The following is a 17,439-nucleotide window of genomic DNA, read 5'->3' as shown; positions in this document are numbered from 1 at the left end:
GAACACATACAGCTATTTATTTAGTCGAAAAAATAAAAAAATCTTCGAATCTCCGACATTATCTTCTAAAGTTGAAAAATAGGAAGATAATGACCCTACCAAGAATTGTATTATTTAAAAAAAAAAGATAATTCTGGTTGTAATATTTAGTTTATAACAATATCTCATTAACCTTTTTATGACCTTCATACCTGCCCTTACCGGTACCCATAATGGCAGATATGAAGGTCATAAAAATGTTAATAAGATATTGTTATAAATTGAAAATTGCAACTAGAATTATCTTTTCTTTTTTTTTTTAAATACAATTCCAAAAAAAAATTTCAACTAAAATATTTCAATACATATAAATTTTTTGAAGGCATAATTTTACTTAGAAATAAAGGAAAATGCCACAAAAATGTATGTTATTCAAAATGCTTGTATTTCTTTTCGAAAACGAAAAAATTAAGTTTGGCTTCGGCCACTTTCATGTTCAATTTATTATCTTTTAATTATTACACCAAATTTTAGTTCAATACTTAGTCTTTATCGAGATCCCAGATACCCAAGTAATCTGCCGGTCTAAAAGTAATTATAATTTAGTTACATTTTTTTTTAATAGTCTTGATATATTTAACACTCCATACAATATGTACAGAAGAGAATTAATAGGCTTGATTCATGCTCTTCATTCATAATTCATTTAATCATTAAATCAAATGCAATTTTCCACTCTCACTTTCCTTCAATCATCCTTAACCACTCCTTATCAATTACCTTCTTTTCCTTTCCACTATCTCCTTGTTTTGTCCATATTTATCTTATTTTAATTTATAGTATATTTATTATTTATATAGTTTAAACTTCAAGCTGTCGTCGCTTTATTACAGTATTATTTAGTGAATACACATAATTGGATGGCAGGCCCTACTATGTCTACATTTTATTTATATATATATATATGTTTAATATTCATTTAACCTGTACATCTGTTTGTATTCGAAATAAATAAAATGAAAATAAAAAATAAAACTTTTAAGTATATTTTTTAACAGAAATACCTTTAAAAAATATTATTTTTATCTAATTTATGTTTTTTTATTTTTTTATTATTGCGCGATTAAAAAAAAAAATTGTTTTAAAATGGCAAAATCGTATGATTTCATAATTTTGCGTTCGTTTTACCAGACTACAGCCTTAAAGGAGAATGGATTTTTAAAATGCTCCGTGGCATAAAACTTGACATCGATAATTACAATGAAATTTACCCTTGCGACTGCCACAGCGCCACGTCATACTGCGCCGCCATGTCCGCATGAGCGTTGCAGGACCGGAAGAGTTCAGTTGGCCGGTTGTTGAAGTTCGTGCAGTACGACAGCCCCTCGCAACCAAGTTCACATGGTTCTTCCACTGGAAAAAACACATTTAACAAATGAAGAAAACTCGTCTTGGCGTGTTGAGATCGATCGGTAGAGATACCTGCCATTTAAATTAATTATTTATTTTTAGAACGCCAAAGCGAGTGATTTCACGAAATTTAGCTAATCTACGTTACCTTCGTCAATGCAGCTGACTAGTGCGGCTTGCTGAGGTGGCTTGAGGCACTCTGCATCAAACCGCTCCCAGCGCCCTGCCCAATCGTTGGTGAAAGTGTTTAAGCATAATCTCTTACACTGGCTTGTGCTAGACTGTAAAATAAAACATTTGTTAAGTACTGATTTTACATTTTCTATACTGGCAACTCATAAGACTGTAAATATTCCTTTCCTTCCCAAATCCTTCCTATTTCAAAACTCTTGTTGCTTCTACCGTTCTGTGAGAAAGTCACATAAGAAAAGTCGCCTCTCTGATAAATCTTTATCATATACTGCGTCAGCATATTCGTACAAAGTGAAGTTTAGTGTGTTATAAATAGACTAAATTGTACAGTTCATCATCATCTACAACATTTACACGATACCGGTATACGTGCTGCAGCAATAGTAAAGTGTTTCATATAAGAAACAATCGGAAGAACTTTAAAAGTGAGTAACAATTCTATACAGTCCGCTAAAACTCTAAAATCCCGCTGTTATCAGTTACTCAATGCCCGAGAGGCATTGAACTGACCAAAAATCATTTATTTAAAAAAACATACTTTTTAAAAATATATTTACTAAGTTTAAATTATGTAGGTGAAATAATTATTTTTTTTAGCTAACGCCAACTCGACGACTTTCGCATTATAATATCCGTGATATTTAATATTTTAATCAATCTGGAATATTTTAATGTTGTTCGGATTCTAAGGATTTTTTAAGCATTATTTGGCACAGCTAAATGTTTTATCATTGCACAAGAATTTCAGATGATTTAAAAGATAGAAATATAAAGAGAATGATGTTGTTTTATACATAACACGACAAATTTTTAATATCAGATTCTTCAATTAAAAAGTTAAAAAATTTGGAAGATTTGTCAGTAAACTACCACGAATAAAAATTATAATATGAATAAATAACCAGTGACTGAAAATAAGATTGGATTGATTCTTAAATTCTAAAGAATTAAAGAATTTGGAGTCAATCTAAACAAATCTGTAAAACGTCATTGATAATTTTTTTTTGAGATTAAGCCAAGTATATTCCTTTAAACTACCTTTCCGGATCTTCTAATCGATTTGACTGTAGGTTTTTAAAAATACCTTCAGGTTTGATTTAAAACACGATACTTAGTACGTTAAAGCGTCTTCAAAATAACACTGAAAGCACTCCCTCCACATACCCAAATACTCTATTAAAGACCGTGGGTCTTCCAATCGATTTCCCACAAATATGACGGAAACTTTTAATAAAAAAAGTAGTTTTTTGTCAATAAACGTTTTTTTTTGAAAATTTCAATTAAATTAACCGCGATTTTAATTGAATTTTACTGCCGTTATTTTTTGAAAAATGACTTAAGGCTCAAGATAAACAACAGGCCGCTGTTCCTGCATTTATTTCTGATGGGATTTGAAAAAATGCAATTTTAGATTTTTGAGATATTTTCACGTATGTAACTGTCCGTATATAATTAACAATTTAATCATCAATAATATTGTAATTATGCGAAGGGATTTTTATAATATCTGACCTTCAACTTCGACGCCCTTCATACAAGTCACCAAAAGATTAATCGAAATATAAGTAATCTTTAACTGTGGTAAATCGTGGGTACCTTGTGACAGCAGTGCAGTTTGGCCGAGTCCACGGCGGGGCGGTCGCCACGGCCGTTGGCGGCCGCCGAGTCCGCGCGCAGCAGGCACTGCCAGGGCGGGCGGTGCGGCAGCGGGGGCCCGCAGCCGCCCCGCTCCAGCGCGTCCAGCATCTCCTGGCTGCTGCCGCCGCCCAGCAGCGCGGCCTGGCAGCTGGCGCGGCAGCCGGCCGCGGTGGACTCCGAGCAGCAGTGTAAATCTAAACAACAAAGATGTTCAAATTAAACGTGTAAATGGTCATATGGTGTTGAAACCAGGACTGGGATTCTGAACGCTATCGCGGGGGTAGATAACGCTTTGCCACCACTTAATTTACGTTCTAATTACGCGCTAGCACAGGGTTTCCTACCCCGGCAAGATCGTTCAGAATCATTTAAATTTTGCCAAAAAAATATTGTAGAAAAGATATATCTAGAACCAAAATAGTGTTATTAAAAATATACATATGTTTCTATATTTAAAAAAAAAAAGTTTTAACTAAAATACATGTCAACATATTATTTAAATGATTGTTGAGAGCATAATTTAACTTGGAATTTAAAGAAAAATAGCGCAAAATTTGGGTGGTGTAAAATCTTTTTAAAGGTGAAATTCAAGCTTTTTTGTATGTTCAATAAAATAGTTTTAATAAAAAGAGAAAATTTTTAGGTTCTTATTATTTATCCAAATATTAAAATTTTCAGACCTCTCCCCAAAAGTCGCTAATAACTTGTGCTTTAAAAAAATGGGAATTTTTGTTTTAATAGTGGGATTTAAACCCCGGACCTTTGGTCCGTGTATAAAAATTATAATTAATAGGCGCTCTCTTGCAGACTTTTTTGATGCAGCTATGTTACTTATGCGTTTTTTATCCCTTGGTAAACGATTGAAGATTCTGAGGATAGCAATTTTAGTGGTTATGATTGTTCGTCATAGCAATGATTAAATTTAGGAATTATTAGCTGACAATACAAAATTTATTTGCTACGTAAATGGGTACAAGTTTACATCTTGAAGATATTCCAGAAACAAAAGATGACCTAAGTATTTTTGTTACGATTTTTAGTAAAATAATTTATTATTAATAAATCCTCCAACATAACATCTCCAAAATAACATTATTAATATTAAACTTACATTTGAGAGGGTTACTAGCGGGAGTAACTTTGGTATAATTCCTAACGCACTGCATTACTTTAGGGCTAGTCTCCTCACAGTAGTCCAGGACCTTCGACCTCTGCTCCCTGCTCGGGGTCAGGCGGCTTCTGAACACTTCCTTGCAGGCTTCGTGACAACTCAGGGAATGGGTGTTAGCTAGAATTTATACATTTCTTTACTTGTTTTCAATTTTTCACCTTACTAGTCCCCAAGGACATTGGTGTCCTCGGTTATAAATGAATTCCATGGTTGTTATGTTGTTGTGGCAACCAGCAACAGATTTGCGGTTTTTGGTGTAGCCATGTTTCTCGGCATTTAGCGTGTTTTGGCCTTTAGCTGGTAAAAATAATTGGTTTTTTGCCAAAAACACTCACCGACCTGTATTCGCGACGGCATGGGCGGCGTAATGAGGAATTTCAGCCTTACGGGAAATTGGAAACAAAAAATATTTTCTTGCGCGCGGTAAAAATTGAACCTTTAAAGTTTCTTAAGAATAAGCGAAAAAAAATATATAAAAAAAATAATTAAATGCACTACTTTTGACGACGTCACTGGTTCATATGAGACCAACCAACCAATGATATGAGAGCTGTGAAGGATATCCGGTAAGCTTACCGTAAACGAACTAATCAGGAGAACTGACAAAGAAAAACCTCTGACGTCACACGGGAGTTTTTTCAGAAACACAAATCTTTAAAAAAAATCATAGCGCTGCTAGCTAAGATACTCGTATATCAAAATAAAACATTTTTTTTTAGCTCAGTTTAAAATTCTATCAAAAAATAAAAGAATCAAATAAAAAATTTCCTCATTTCGAAATTTCGGTGAGAATTTACGAAATTACAAACATTAAAAAATCAAAGCGATGATAAGCGATGAGGGTATTAAAAGCAAACTTAGAAATCTCCACTAAAAACGGAAAATTAGTTATTGATGGCAAAACAAATTATACATAAAACCTACCTAACTAATAATAGCGTAATTCAAAACTGTCTCTAAATCTTGCAAAAACAGTTTTCAATTACACTACTTGAAACCGCAAACTTAGCATTCTCCATTGTTTTTTTAAAGGAAGCATTTGCGCTCTTATTATTTACACAAATATTTCGATTTTTGGGGCCATTTTCAACGAGTCGTAAATACACTATTAGAAAATGGAAGTCAACTTGGAGTAGAGTGGGGTTCAAACCTCGGAGCTCTGATCCGTGAGTCCACAATACTGGCCACGGGACCACAACCCGATTCGGTTGAGTTGGTGAAGCATAATTGGAAATCAAACAATTCTTTTTTCAAGGTTTTTCGAAAATATCTCAGCAACTCCTTCAATGGATATTTCTAAGTTTGCTTATAATACCCCCATATCATACATAAAATAATTTTTAATTTAGTTTGATAGTCTAATAACTTTTTTTTAAAACAACTAATCCAGTCAATAAGAGATCATAAGCCCTGTAAATGACTGCATGAGATTGTTTCGGGAATAAATACATAACATCGCTGCTGTTTTCATTATTATCCATATACGTATATCGTATATGTGTATGTCATCACTGTCATACGTATTATTATATAACTGTTGATTCCATTTTCGACATGTATTATACATTTTTATTATTTATATTTTTCTATTATTATTTTGTAAATTTTTATATTATTATTTTGTATATTGTTTTGATTATTTTGCATATTGTTTTGATTACCTGAATATTGTTTTATTATGTAAATAAATATTTTTGATTTATATATCGAAGAGTCCCGACCTAACACGGAATTTTCTAACAAGTCGGGACATAAAAAACGTATAATTGTGTCTGTAAAATTGTGTGTTTTGTGCATTAAATTTTTAAAAAATGCCCAAACTTCCATTTCTGTTGTATTGTCTATCACCATTCCCTTTCCGCACCTAATAGTGCATATAGCACTGCATTGGTTTGCCAATTGCAGCGTATCTTGATCAGTTTTGTTACATGAAGGAAAAATGCTTACATTACGCTTCAGATGCTAGTCCAGGGATTACGAAATATTATATTGTAAAAACACCTTTTCAAATAAATATTTCACGCCAATCATGTCGGGAGTCGAACCCGAGACCTTTTGCATGGTAGGCAAACGCGCTGACCATGACACCGAGAGGAGGACAGTTTGTTTTTTGTTTATCATCAATATTTATTTATTTATATTTTATTTTATAAAATAATTCAACCAAGATACACACTAGAAAACGTTATATTTGAAGGTATTCGACTATCTAATTTCTCATGCATACCGCTAGCCTAAAGCACACCTGAGATATCTCTGAAGAGCATATTCTGAGATAATCGGACTTTGAGGTATGCAAAGGGTCTGAATAAATTAAATTATTTAAATAGGATTACGAATTCTACATTTTAACTTCATTGAGATTTTCATTTCATTGAGATCCGTGAACTGTGTAAGGCATGTATTATCGACAGAATCATGAAAGGGGTGCTGCGTTGGTTTGAGCATGTAGAGCGAATGGACAGCGAAAGAACGGCTAAAAGGATCTACGATGCGAATGTTGATGGATGCAGAAAACGAGGAAGACCGAGAAAGACATGGCACGATCAAGTCCATTAAATACTTGAAAATGGAGATGTCAGTAGTAGGAATAATCGGCGTGCGTGCATGAGAAGATGTATGAATGCAGAGAAAGCGAGGTCTGTATACAAAGTCTGTCTGTGTCAACTAATTGCTCGTCCCATAAACGCTCCTATATACCTGCGTGAAAAATTTCAACGCTTTTCAGTTAATGGTTGACCTCTTCGTTCTAATAATCAAGGCACTCTCTGAATACCCATCCACAATTCCTCTTTCTTCTCTAACTCATATAGTGTCCATGCGGCTCGACTGTGGAATCATCTCCCATCCACCATCAAAGATGTTACTACATTATCTCTGTTTAAATCACCTCCTTTCCTTTTTCCTCTTTCCTCTTTTTTTCTTTTTCCCATTGATTTAAGGTAATTTATAAACAAATACGTGTATTTCTATTTTCATATATCTTTAGCTTTTTAATTTTTAATTTTCTATTGATTTTCTATTGCATATGTTCTGTAACTTGAATTTTAAAAATAAAACTTTTATTTTATTGGTTGGTTGGAAGAAATTGCCATTTGGCAATAAACCCGCTAATATACAAATAAAATTATGTTCAAAAAGTTAAATAAATAAATAAATTTCAACTCAAGACTTTTCGTCCCATGGAGTTGGGTCTTATGTCTCAAATAATGTACAATAAACTTATGTATGTAAATTAATAAATAAAGACGCAGTGATTTGGCGTTCTATCCTCTTTGCCTACCCTTACGGAGAAACGGCGGAATGGTTTATCTGTTTGTTTGTATCTTCACATAGGTTAACTATCTAACTTCAATATTTTAATATTTGAAAACATTTATTTATTTCATTTATGAACATATGGGCATGTGCATTTCAAAATTGGAAATTTCGGGTTTATCGCACTGTTGCTTTGAGCTAGCGATATGTGTATCTTCAATTATAGAATTGCCCAATTACATTTGTTTAATATCTAATCGGTTCGACTTACAGCAACATTCCTCCCCGGCGGCCTGGCGGTCCAGGCACTCGAAGAAGGCCTGCTCGTCGCTGCGGCGGCACGCGGCGGCGGGCGACGCGGGCCCCGCCGCGGTGGCGCAGGCGCGCCCGCACCCCCGCGCCCGCGCCAGCCCGCAGCAGGCCCGGCCCCACCACTCCGACCCGCGAAGCACTTCTGCAGACATCATTCAAATATAATAATGTATTCGCTAATAAAAACCGTAATATTTTAATGTAACGTCCTTAACTTATTCATAGTAATGCTGATATTGATATCTTTAACGATACATGAAATAATTATAGAAAAACTGTAACGCAATTTATAAAATAAAATTGTCACTTATGTTAGCTAGGTAAAATAATTTGTAATCACCGGTTAGTAATAATTTATTGTTATGACTTTTATAACAATCTAAAATTCAATTAAGGTAGCCAATTAAAAAAAATCTATTAAAAACTTTTTTTTCTTTATGTGTGCATGCCGCGTTCACACATAATTGATGAACAATATTTATACATAACAAATTGTGATTATTACACCAATGTCGTATGTATTTTTTATTGTTTGTGAACCATAATAAATAAAATATACTTTTTTTCCTTTTTATTATAACTTGCTTAAATAATTCAAAAACACTTTAATGATGAATGATGCGGAGTGGCTATTTCAATGTACGCTTTTTTTCTTATTTTTTGAGATTGTATTTAGTAATGTATAGAAAACTATAATTGGCCTATAATTTTGTTTTATTTGTAAATATATAATTTTTGTTGTAATGGCTGTTGTTTTCTTTTAATAAATAAATAAATATTTTAAAATTCAAGTTACTAAATTTATTGATATAAACATATTTATTGATTAATGCATTCATATTTAACAGTGATATTGATTACGTAAGATACTCATATTTTTTTACATAAATATATTGACAAGCACACACATCGTTATTCTCACATACACACTCAATCACAAGTACACTAAATCACATATCTATTTTCACATACTATGAATATAAATAATAAACATTTGTATGAGTGGAAACATTTTATTTACTTAAGTTTTGGTACTTGAGGAAAATAATTTTATTGTTCATTTGTTTTACATAAGTTGTATGATTTTGGAAACACTAAAAATGTGTTTTATAATCCTTTTCATCGATCCAAAAAAACGGTTATTTTTTTATTTTATAAATTTTTCACGCCCACAAGGCTTTTACATACATGAAAGTTATATAAAATATTAGTATATAAACAACATAAAATTTAAAAAATACAATATAAAGCAACAAAACATAGAACAGTGTTTAGAAGTAAAGTTGGTATAAAAAAAGAAGATGAGTATATAAACAACATAATTTTAAAAAAAATACAATTTAATGAAATAAAAGATAGGAACAGTGTTAAGAAGTATAGTTGGTATAAAAATAAAAATAAAAAGATGAGTGTATTAACAACGAATTTTTTTTTTTAAATTAAAAAATACAATATAAAGTAATAAAATATAGAATTGTGTTAAAGAAGTTTAGTTGGTTTTAGTAGGTTTAAGCAGATTATCCAATAATGTTAATAAGTCCTGTGAAATCGCATATTCATATTAAAAAATAAAACTGTTTTTTTAGATGAAAATTATGTACGGAATTAATCTAATTATTGGTCCATGTTATATAATATAAACCTACAGTTTTGCATTTTAATGGTATTCGTTTCATGCTTTTTATTTAAATGTCCTGTGAGCAGGAGTCAACAAATGCTACGGAGTGATTTTTTTCGGGATGAAAGGTAGCTTGTGAAACTTGTCAACTTTCCGGCTTTCCTCTTGCAAAATAACAAGTGGATCAGTCGCTCCGTTGCGACGTGAAGCAAACCCAAACAAACACAAAGAAACAGACAAATACACTTTCGCAATATCATAAGTAAGGGTAGATGTAAATATGGATACTTTAAGCTATGTTTTATTGATTCCGTCGGCATTATTTTGCATAATGCAACGGAATTATTTAGTAAGGACAATTTGTCAGATAATACGTACCTTGAAGCGTCTCATTCATACATTTCCAGAACTCTACCTGCAACAAAGGACAAACAGAATATGAAAGTGATTGTATGAAAGAATATTTAATGTGTAGGTAATCATACAAGGAAATTATGTACATATACAACACGAATGAAAGAAATATCTGTGGGAGAAATTACAACTGTTCTAATGTTTACCGAAAATATATTAAGGCATTTTTTCAGGTCTAATAATTCATTTCTGTATAAAAAATAGTTTTATGATATCATTATTTAATAAACAAATAAAAAACGAGGACTTTAAATAAAGAAACTTACAGTGCAATAACTTTAATTTTAAATAACTCTAAGTTAAATTTCACAAACACACTAGGTACACAGCGTGTATGGTTCACCCTGTCACATCTGAAACCACAATGATTGGTATGAGCAAGATAAAAAACATTTGCATATTAAAATTAATAAATTAAAAGCGTTTCAAAATTGAAAAACCAAATGGTTGCTTTCTTCTGCAGAACGCCGAGCTGGCTACCCCCTCCGCACTCCTGTTTTCTCCCCTGCAGAAGTAAGCAACCATTCGGTTTATTAAAGTATTTTTGTTTTTAGACTTTAAAAGCTTCTAGATTATATTTTTAAATATCAGAGTATGTTCTGTGGTCATATCGATCATCACGGTTTTGGATGTGACAGGGTTAAGCATACACGCAATATACTTAATTTATCTAAGGATATTGTACTTGTTAGTTATAAACATTTGAAGTTTGATCAACATCTATATCGTATCAACCACTAAGTATCGAAATAAGTTTTCAAACATGGTTTAATATTTCCGTATATTTGTTATCATATTGTATCAATCAAAAATATTTTGATTATGTCGAAATATTTTTCGAACTAGCCAATGACAGGTCTAAAGCCCCGTAAATGCCTAGACTTCTATATTCCATTCTCAAAAATGGATGGAAAAAAAAAATGTTGGATTCAAAACTTACATTTCACCAAAACGCTAAGATGGTAATAAATAAGATTGCAAAAAAAATATCAATTTTGGGAAGGATCAGAAGATTTATTGATAAGGACTCCTGCAAAACTATTCACAAAGCAATTATTGAACCACACGTTAACTACTGTAGTAGCATTTTATTTTTATCAAACAAAGAAAACATAGATAAACTAACTGTATTACAAAATAAAGCCTTTAGAATCATTTTGAAAAAAAACAGATATACGAGGGTAAAGTCGATGGTAAATGAAATAAAATTATTAACATATAAACAAAGAATATTTTACAATACAATGATATTTGTTCATAAAATTATAAACTCTAATAAAAAAACAGAATTTTGGAAAAAAATTGATCGGAACCAGCATGAACACGATCACAATACTAGAGAAAAGAACAAAATTAGACTTCCATTTAGGAAAAAGGCAAAGTCACAAAATTCAATTTTATTTAAAGCAATTAAAAAGTATTACGAAATGGAAAAAAATATTTATGAAGAAAAAAACATATCAAAATTTAAAATAATGGTCAAGACATATGTGATAAACAATTTATAAATAAAATATATTTGCAATGTTATTATTAGAACACACATAACAATATGTATGATATGTGTGCCCTACTTTAAGATTTAAATAAAAAAAATAAAAAAAAAATCTTTTCCATCTTCGTTGCAATAAATTTCAATATTGATAACTCCCGGGGGATAAAATCCAACTTCGTCTACAAACATTTGGACATGCTCACAATATTGTTAGTTAAATTAACAGGCGTAAAAGGAAGCATATTTCATGCGTTGCCACGTGAAATAATTCAGTCAGATGAATTTTATGCACATCAATAAAAGTTCCAGCTCTTTTACTTCACAAAAGTCAACAGGCAACAGTGATGGTAAGGATGAGAAAATATGGATGATCAAACATAGGCAGCATGTTGAATGTTACACACTGCGTAATGTGCCTATTTAAACCAGCCAAAGACAGGTCATTACAATATTGTATCGAAAAGATGTACCTATTTGTTTCGTAACATAAATGTACCAATCATGAAATTATTGTAATATTATCGCGGTCGTAAATCACACGTAAGGTCAACCTGCGCTTATAATATTGACCCAAGCAAGGGTCTAAACATGTCAACACATTTAGATAACTTCTGTTTTATGTAGGTACATTTATACAATACTGGTAAATGACGCATGCACATGTTGTGCATTATAATTCTTAAACAGTGTAGAAACATAGGTTTAAGTCCCGTGTCCTGTGTCTGGATGAGTACCTATTACCGATGCTAGACTTGCGTCAGTATGTTTATTATCTGTGATGTTCTCATTAATCACAAATTGCGCGCTCACTCTGTAGGGCGCGCGGCGCAGCGCACTAGTACTCGTCCAACGCGAGAGCATTAAGCAATAAGAAACCAACGATATTTTGCATTTTTCCGAATCTTTTCATAAAAATCAACGGATAAGATTTTTAATTTAAGAAAAAAAAAATTTGGTCACTAACGCCTAAGTGCATTCATAAAAAAATACATGTTAACATAAGTACTTAAAAATAAAAATAAAATGACCAGAAAAAATATGTAAAATTAGTTAGAAAAGAAATAATAAAAAAATTATTTAAAGTTGAAAAAATATTAAGGTAAACAAAAAAAAACAGTAAGTAGTAAGTATATGAACAAAAAAGACCACCATAAGTGCTGCAATATAAACTTTTATTTTATGTTTATTGTTATATTTATGTTTATTGTTAAATTTTTGTTTATATTTATAATTATGTTCATGTTTATATGGTAGAATTGGCTCTGCACTATATAGCCATTTTACTGGAATAAAATTTTAAAAAATAAAAATAATAATAATAATAAAAATGCAAAGACATAACAAATTACAACAGGGATGGAGAATACCTTAAAGAAGGGAATATGGAAGTCTGGGCATTTGCAGGGCCATATTCCCTCCTTTAAGGTATTCTTCATCCCTGTTGTAATTTGTTAATCTTAATGACTCCCGAGGGGGTGAAATCCAGTCTTTTGTCTACAAACATTTGGACAAACTCAAATATTGTAGCGAAGATGTAAGTTAATGAAATAAATTCTGTAAAGCAAACATAGAAATATGGTGTTACGATAAGCAAGAAAGAAAAATGTGAGTGAACTAATGAATCAAGTAAGCATATTATCGCGAAAATGAAAGAAATAAAAAAAAATATAAACGCGTATTTGCCAGTGCAATTAAATATTATGCAATTAAATATTATAGCAAATAAAAATAAGTATAGGGTAATAAAAATAAACAAGTAGGTAACAGTAAATGGAGACACAAAATTATAAAATATGTGATTAAATAATTAAGTAAAAAGTAAATGAAATATTTTCACAAGTAAATAAAATTATCATCGTCAACATCATTCCCTTTCCGCACCTAATGGTGCATAAGGCACTGCATTGGTACACCAATCGCAGCGTATCTAGGATTAAAAAAATGTTACATGAAGATAAGATAATCAGTCTTACGCTTCAGGTGCCAGTCCAGGGGCTATGAAATATGCCAGTGTGAAAACACTATTTTAAATAAATATTTCAAATCAACCATGTCTGGAATCGAATACGAGACCTCTTGCACATATAAAATAAACTAGATGTTAAAAGAAAAAAAAAAGAGGATCACAAATAAAAAAAACCGTATACATGGCGAGTTTTCTGATATTTGACCGTTGAAGAAATGGTGGTCAAACATGGGTAAAATAGTAACTTTTACTCAATGTGTACAGTGGCCACTTAAACTGATTGCCCGGGAACCCAAACTCACAAATTATTGAACAAAAAAAGTGGACAGATAAAAATATAAGACAATATTGTCCTGTCCCAGCTCCTAAAACACCCTGACCGCGCGGAACAAGAACGCTGGGACAATACGAAAATTCGGCCGCAGTCCACGCGTGAGTGCTGTGAAAATGAATACACGACGGCGTTTATTACGAGCGAGTTCACGAAAAAGACATTTTAAACTAAGGTGTATTGGAATTGTAAAAGAACAAATTAAATAATAAAATAATTCATTGATACTTTCACGTCGGCGTCGCGCCAATCGCTATTGTCACAATGTCCTGCAAAGATCTACGTGTACGCGGCTTTTTAGCAAGATATTATGTATTTTACCATTCGTTTGAAATCTAAACGAGTGCAAACATAATTTTGATCAAATCAGGGTAAATCAGTTGTTTGTTGTATGGGATACAAACTAGTTTTTGACCTTCGCGAATCGAATCTCTTCCCGTGCCTTGATTATTTAGAATTTTGAATACAAATATATATTTCATTTTACGGCTTTTGTCATATTTCGGGCTAGAATTTGTTGTCTTACCCTAAAATATATAAACCAAGAATTACATTTTCCCCACTTCATTTTTAGATTCTATGCTGCTATTTTGGACGCTCTCGCGGCCGTAGAAAACATTTTTAAAACGGGTATTTACGTACCTACTAAATACGCGCCATAAAATCGTTTTCTACGCCCTCGAGAGCGCTTAGAATAGCTGGCGATTTTATTTTATTTTGTTCAGAAAACATACAGCCATACATAATATGCCAACAATGTTTTGAGTATGTCAAAATGCTTGCAGACTGGCGGGAGAGGTAATCCAGCCAGTCTGCAAGCATTTGAACGTACTCAAAACATTGTTAAAATAACTACCTGCTAAAAGGAGTATAAAAATCTGAAAATTGTTTTCAGGCGTTGCCTAGTAAGTGAATTGGTTTAGCTGGATGAATTTCACCCACATGATAAAGGTTTCAGCTCTTTTACTTCACAAAAGTCAACAGATGGAAGAGTTGTGGAAATGTGGATGTTCAAATATAGGAAGAATGGTGAATTTTACACAGTGTGTAAAGTGGCTGCTTAAACCAGCCAATGACTGGTCATAAGCCCTGTAAATGCCTAGACTTCCATATTCCCTTCTCAAAAATGTTTTCCCTCTTTGTTGCAACAAATTTTGACATACACAATAAGTATAAAAAAACAAAGATTTTCTGACATAAAAAGACCAATTAAGTTTTTATAAATGAAATAAAATATGTAAACATTAAATGTGACAAAAAATAAATAAATAATCAAATGTTACCAATCAATTTCACTATTCTGTGTTGATAAGGTAAAGGGAGTTAAGTCAATGAATATCCTATAATATATTCGTTGACTTAACTCCCTTTACCTTATCAACACAGAATTTTATCAACAACGAATATAAATGACAAGGATGTTGAAATCGACAGAAATGTTGGTGTTTTTTTTTGTTGTTGATTAAACCACCTAGTGAAAGTTAAGAGGACATGCGGTGCCAGTCAATTTTGATGAATATCTGTTTGAACATTGTTTTCTGTTAGTCTCTCGGATACCACCCCGATGCTGTGCAAAAACTGCACAATTGCACGTCGGACTGATTATGCCTAACTAAAATCAACAAAATCGGCGTTTCGTTATTCCGTTTTCCGCATCTCAAAACTAAACCGATTTTGCTTTTGTTTGGAGAAAAAGTATCAGAATAAAAAATCTTGTATATCTTTTTTATGTATTTGTATATCTTACGTCCTTGGGCGGCAGATAAAGCTCGGCACTTTTATGGGTTTTTAGATAGTCTTAGCTCCTAGTCTTAATTTTGAGGGGCATTTTCACCGAGTTGTAATTAACTCACTATAAGAAAATGGAATCAAGTTGGGGTAGAGTGGGACTCGAACCACAGACCTTTGGTCTGTGAGTCCGAGACACTAGCCACAGGACCACAGCCCGATTTCACCTAGTTAGGCAGACTAGACATGATCCAGAGAAATCTATTACCTAAGAGTGTAGTAGATAAAGTTATTGTTATTTTGTTAATAACTATGATTATTATTATTATCATTAATTATTTATTTGACCAGTTTTAATGATTTTTAAAGTACCATAAAAATTTTGGTGCTCCGAGTTTTTTCTGCAAATTGAGAAATGCCATTTATGTGATCGAAACTATTTTCAGAAGGTAATTATTACAGTTTTTTGTATGAAAGCGGTCTGGCTGTTTTTATCAGAACATAGAATTGACCTTACTGCACCGATATCTATTTTTTCAAAATTGTGGACTGGCAGCTTTCTGCATAACTACGTTTCGTTGTAGAGTTTATCGATCATTTGTAATTACACGAAGATAAGATGGTCTGTTTTACGTTTCAGGTAAGGTCTCCGAAATATTGCAGTACAAAATTTTACTGCAATATTTCAAACAAATTTTACCGTTTAAAATAAATGTACCATGCCAACATTACCGTTTGTTTAACATTTTTTTAAAATAAAGTTTTGTTGTGTGGGACTGGTCCCTTTCTGTGCAACTCTATTAGATATGGTGGGGTTTACCAATACTCTCTCCCTTCTCCACTGGCGTTTGTAGGTACTGTACAATATGTGTACTGCATTTTATACTGGAGAGTGAGAATCCAGACCCAGACGCGACGCGCGATGGTCCCATTGCATTCTTTCTATCCACAATAATTAAATTTAGAACACACAGAATCTCTCACCAGAGCGGCAGATATACTGTTACATGTAACTTGGTACTGCAACAACATTTAAGTACTTGTCACAGCACAAATGCGTTCATTAAAATCACTTTAAAGAAGTCCTTTAGAAATGAACCTGCGAAAATATATTTTTTACCACTACTGACACATTGGTTTTATTTTTATTCGGTTAAATTTATCAGCGTTTAACGCTAACGAATATTCACTTTTTAGGGACAAACGGGTAATATTTTTTTTAAATTACGTCGAGTGTTTTTACTACCTCATACTTATAATTTGTATATGTATTTGTATGTATAAAACTTTGAATAACATGATAGATTGCCCTAAGATTCTATCACTTATTAATTTTAGAGTCCCAGTAACGCAGACCAGAAACCAATCTCTTTTTGAAATTTCTAAATGTTCCACTAAATCTTTCCAAAATTCATTTGTAAATAGAACCTGCTATATGTGTAATCAGAAATTAAATTGTATTGATATTGATAACATATCTTTAACTTCCTTTAAAAGTGAAATTTCCAAAAATAATTCAAGTTATGATGTTGCGCCTTGAATCCGCAGCCTATATTATGCAGGTTATGTGCAGTTCTGTATGTAGGCTGTAGGCACATAATAAATGAACACTGTATGGTCAACTATAGTTGTATTTTATATCATAATGTGCAACTGTGTGACCAATATTCAAAAGTAGATATATTTTGAATATTATGTATTACTTAAATTTATTTCAACAGAGAGGGAAAAAGTTTTCGAGAAGAAATTTGGAAGTCTAGGCATTTACAGGGCTTATGACCTGTCATTGGCTGGTTTAAGTGGCCACTTTACACACTGTGTAACATTCACCATTCTGCCCATGTTTGAACATCCACATTTCCTCAACTCTTCCATCTGTTGATTTTTGTGAAGTGAAAGAGCTGAAACCTTTATCACGTGGGTGAGA

The 17,439-nt window shown here is 32.3% G+C and overlaps 1 protein-coding gene across 3 annotated transcripts in view; it reads right to left on the bottom strand.

Moving 5' to 3' along the window:
* The window catches only part of Reck (Reversion-inducing-cysteine-rich protein with kazal motifs), a 70,724-nt gene that overhangs the window by 14,814 nt on the left and 38,471 nt on the right, over positions 1-17,439 (bottom strand). For 2 of the 3 annotated variants that reach the window (XM_088230644.1, XM_088230646.1), the window contains exons 4-9: positions 9,957-9,999; positions 7,920-8,102; positions 4,331-4,507; positions 3,178-3,413; positions 1,538-1,670; positions 1,251-1,392 (exon numbers count right to left, since the gene is read on the bottom strand). In XM_088230644.1, coding sequence (XP_088086770.1) covers positions 1,251-1,392; positions 1,538-1,670; positions 3,178-3,413; positions 4,331-4,507; positions 7,920-8,102; positions 9,957-9,999 — 914 coding nt within the window. The remainder of the gene's footprint in view (positions 1-1,250; positions 1,393-1,537; positions 1,671-3,177; positions 3,414-4,330; positions 4,508-7,919; positions 8,103-9,956; positions 10,000-17,439) is intronic. The other variant, XM_088230647.1, reaches the window with a different exon arrangement.

Source organism: Micrasema longulum, unplaced genomic scaffold (assembly GCF_059751315.1).
Source record: "Micrasema longulum isolate JH-2025_06_02 unplaced genomic scaffold, ASM5975131v1 h1tg000802l, whole genome shotgun sequence".
In the NCBI taxonomy this organism is placed as follows: Eukaryota; Metazoa; Arthropoda; class Insecta; order Trichoptera; family Brachycentridae; genus Micrasema; species Micrasema longulum.
The sequence above is the reverse complement of the archived record's forward strand: the minus strand, read 5'-3'. Positions and strand labels throughout refer to the sequence as shown.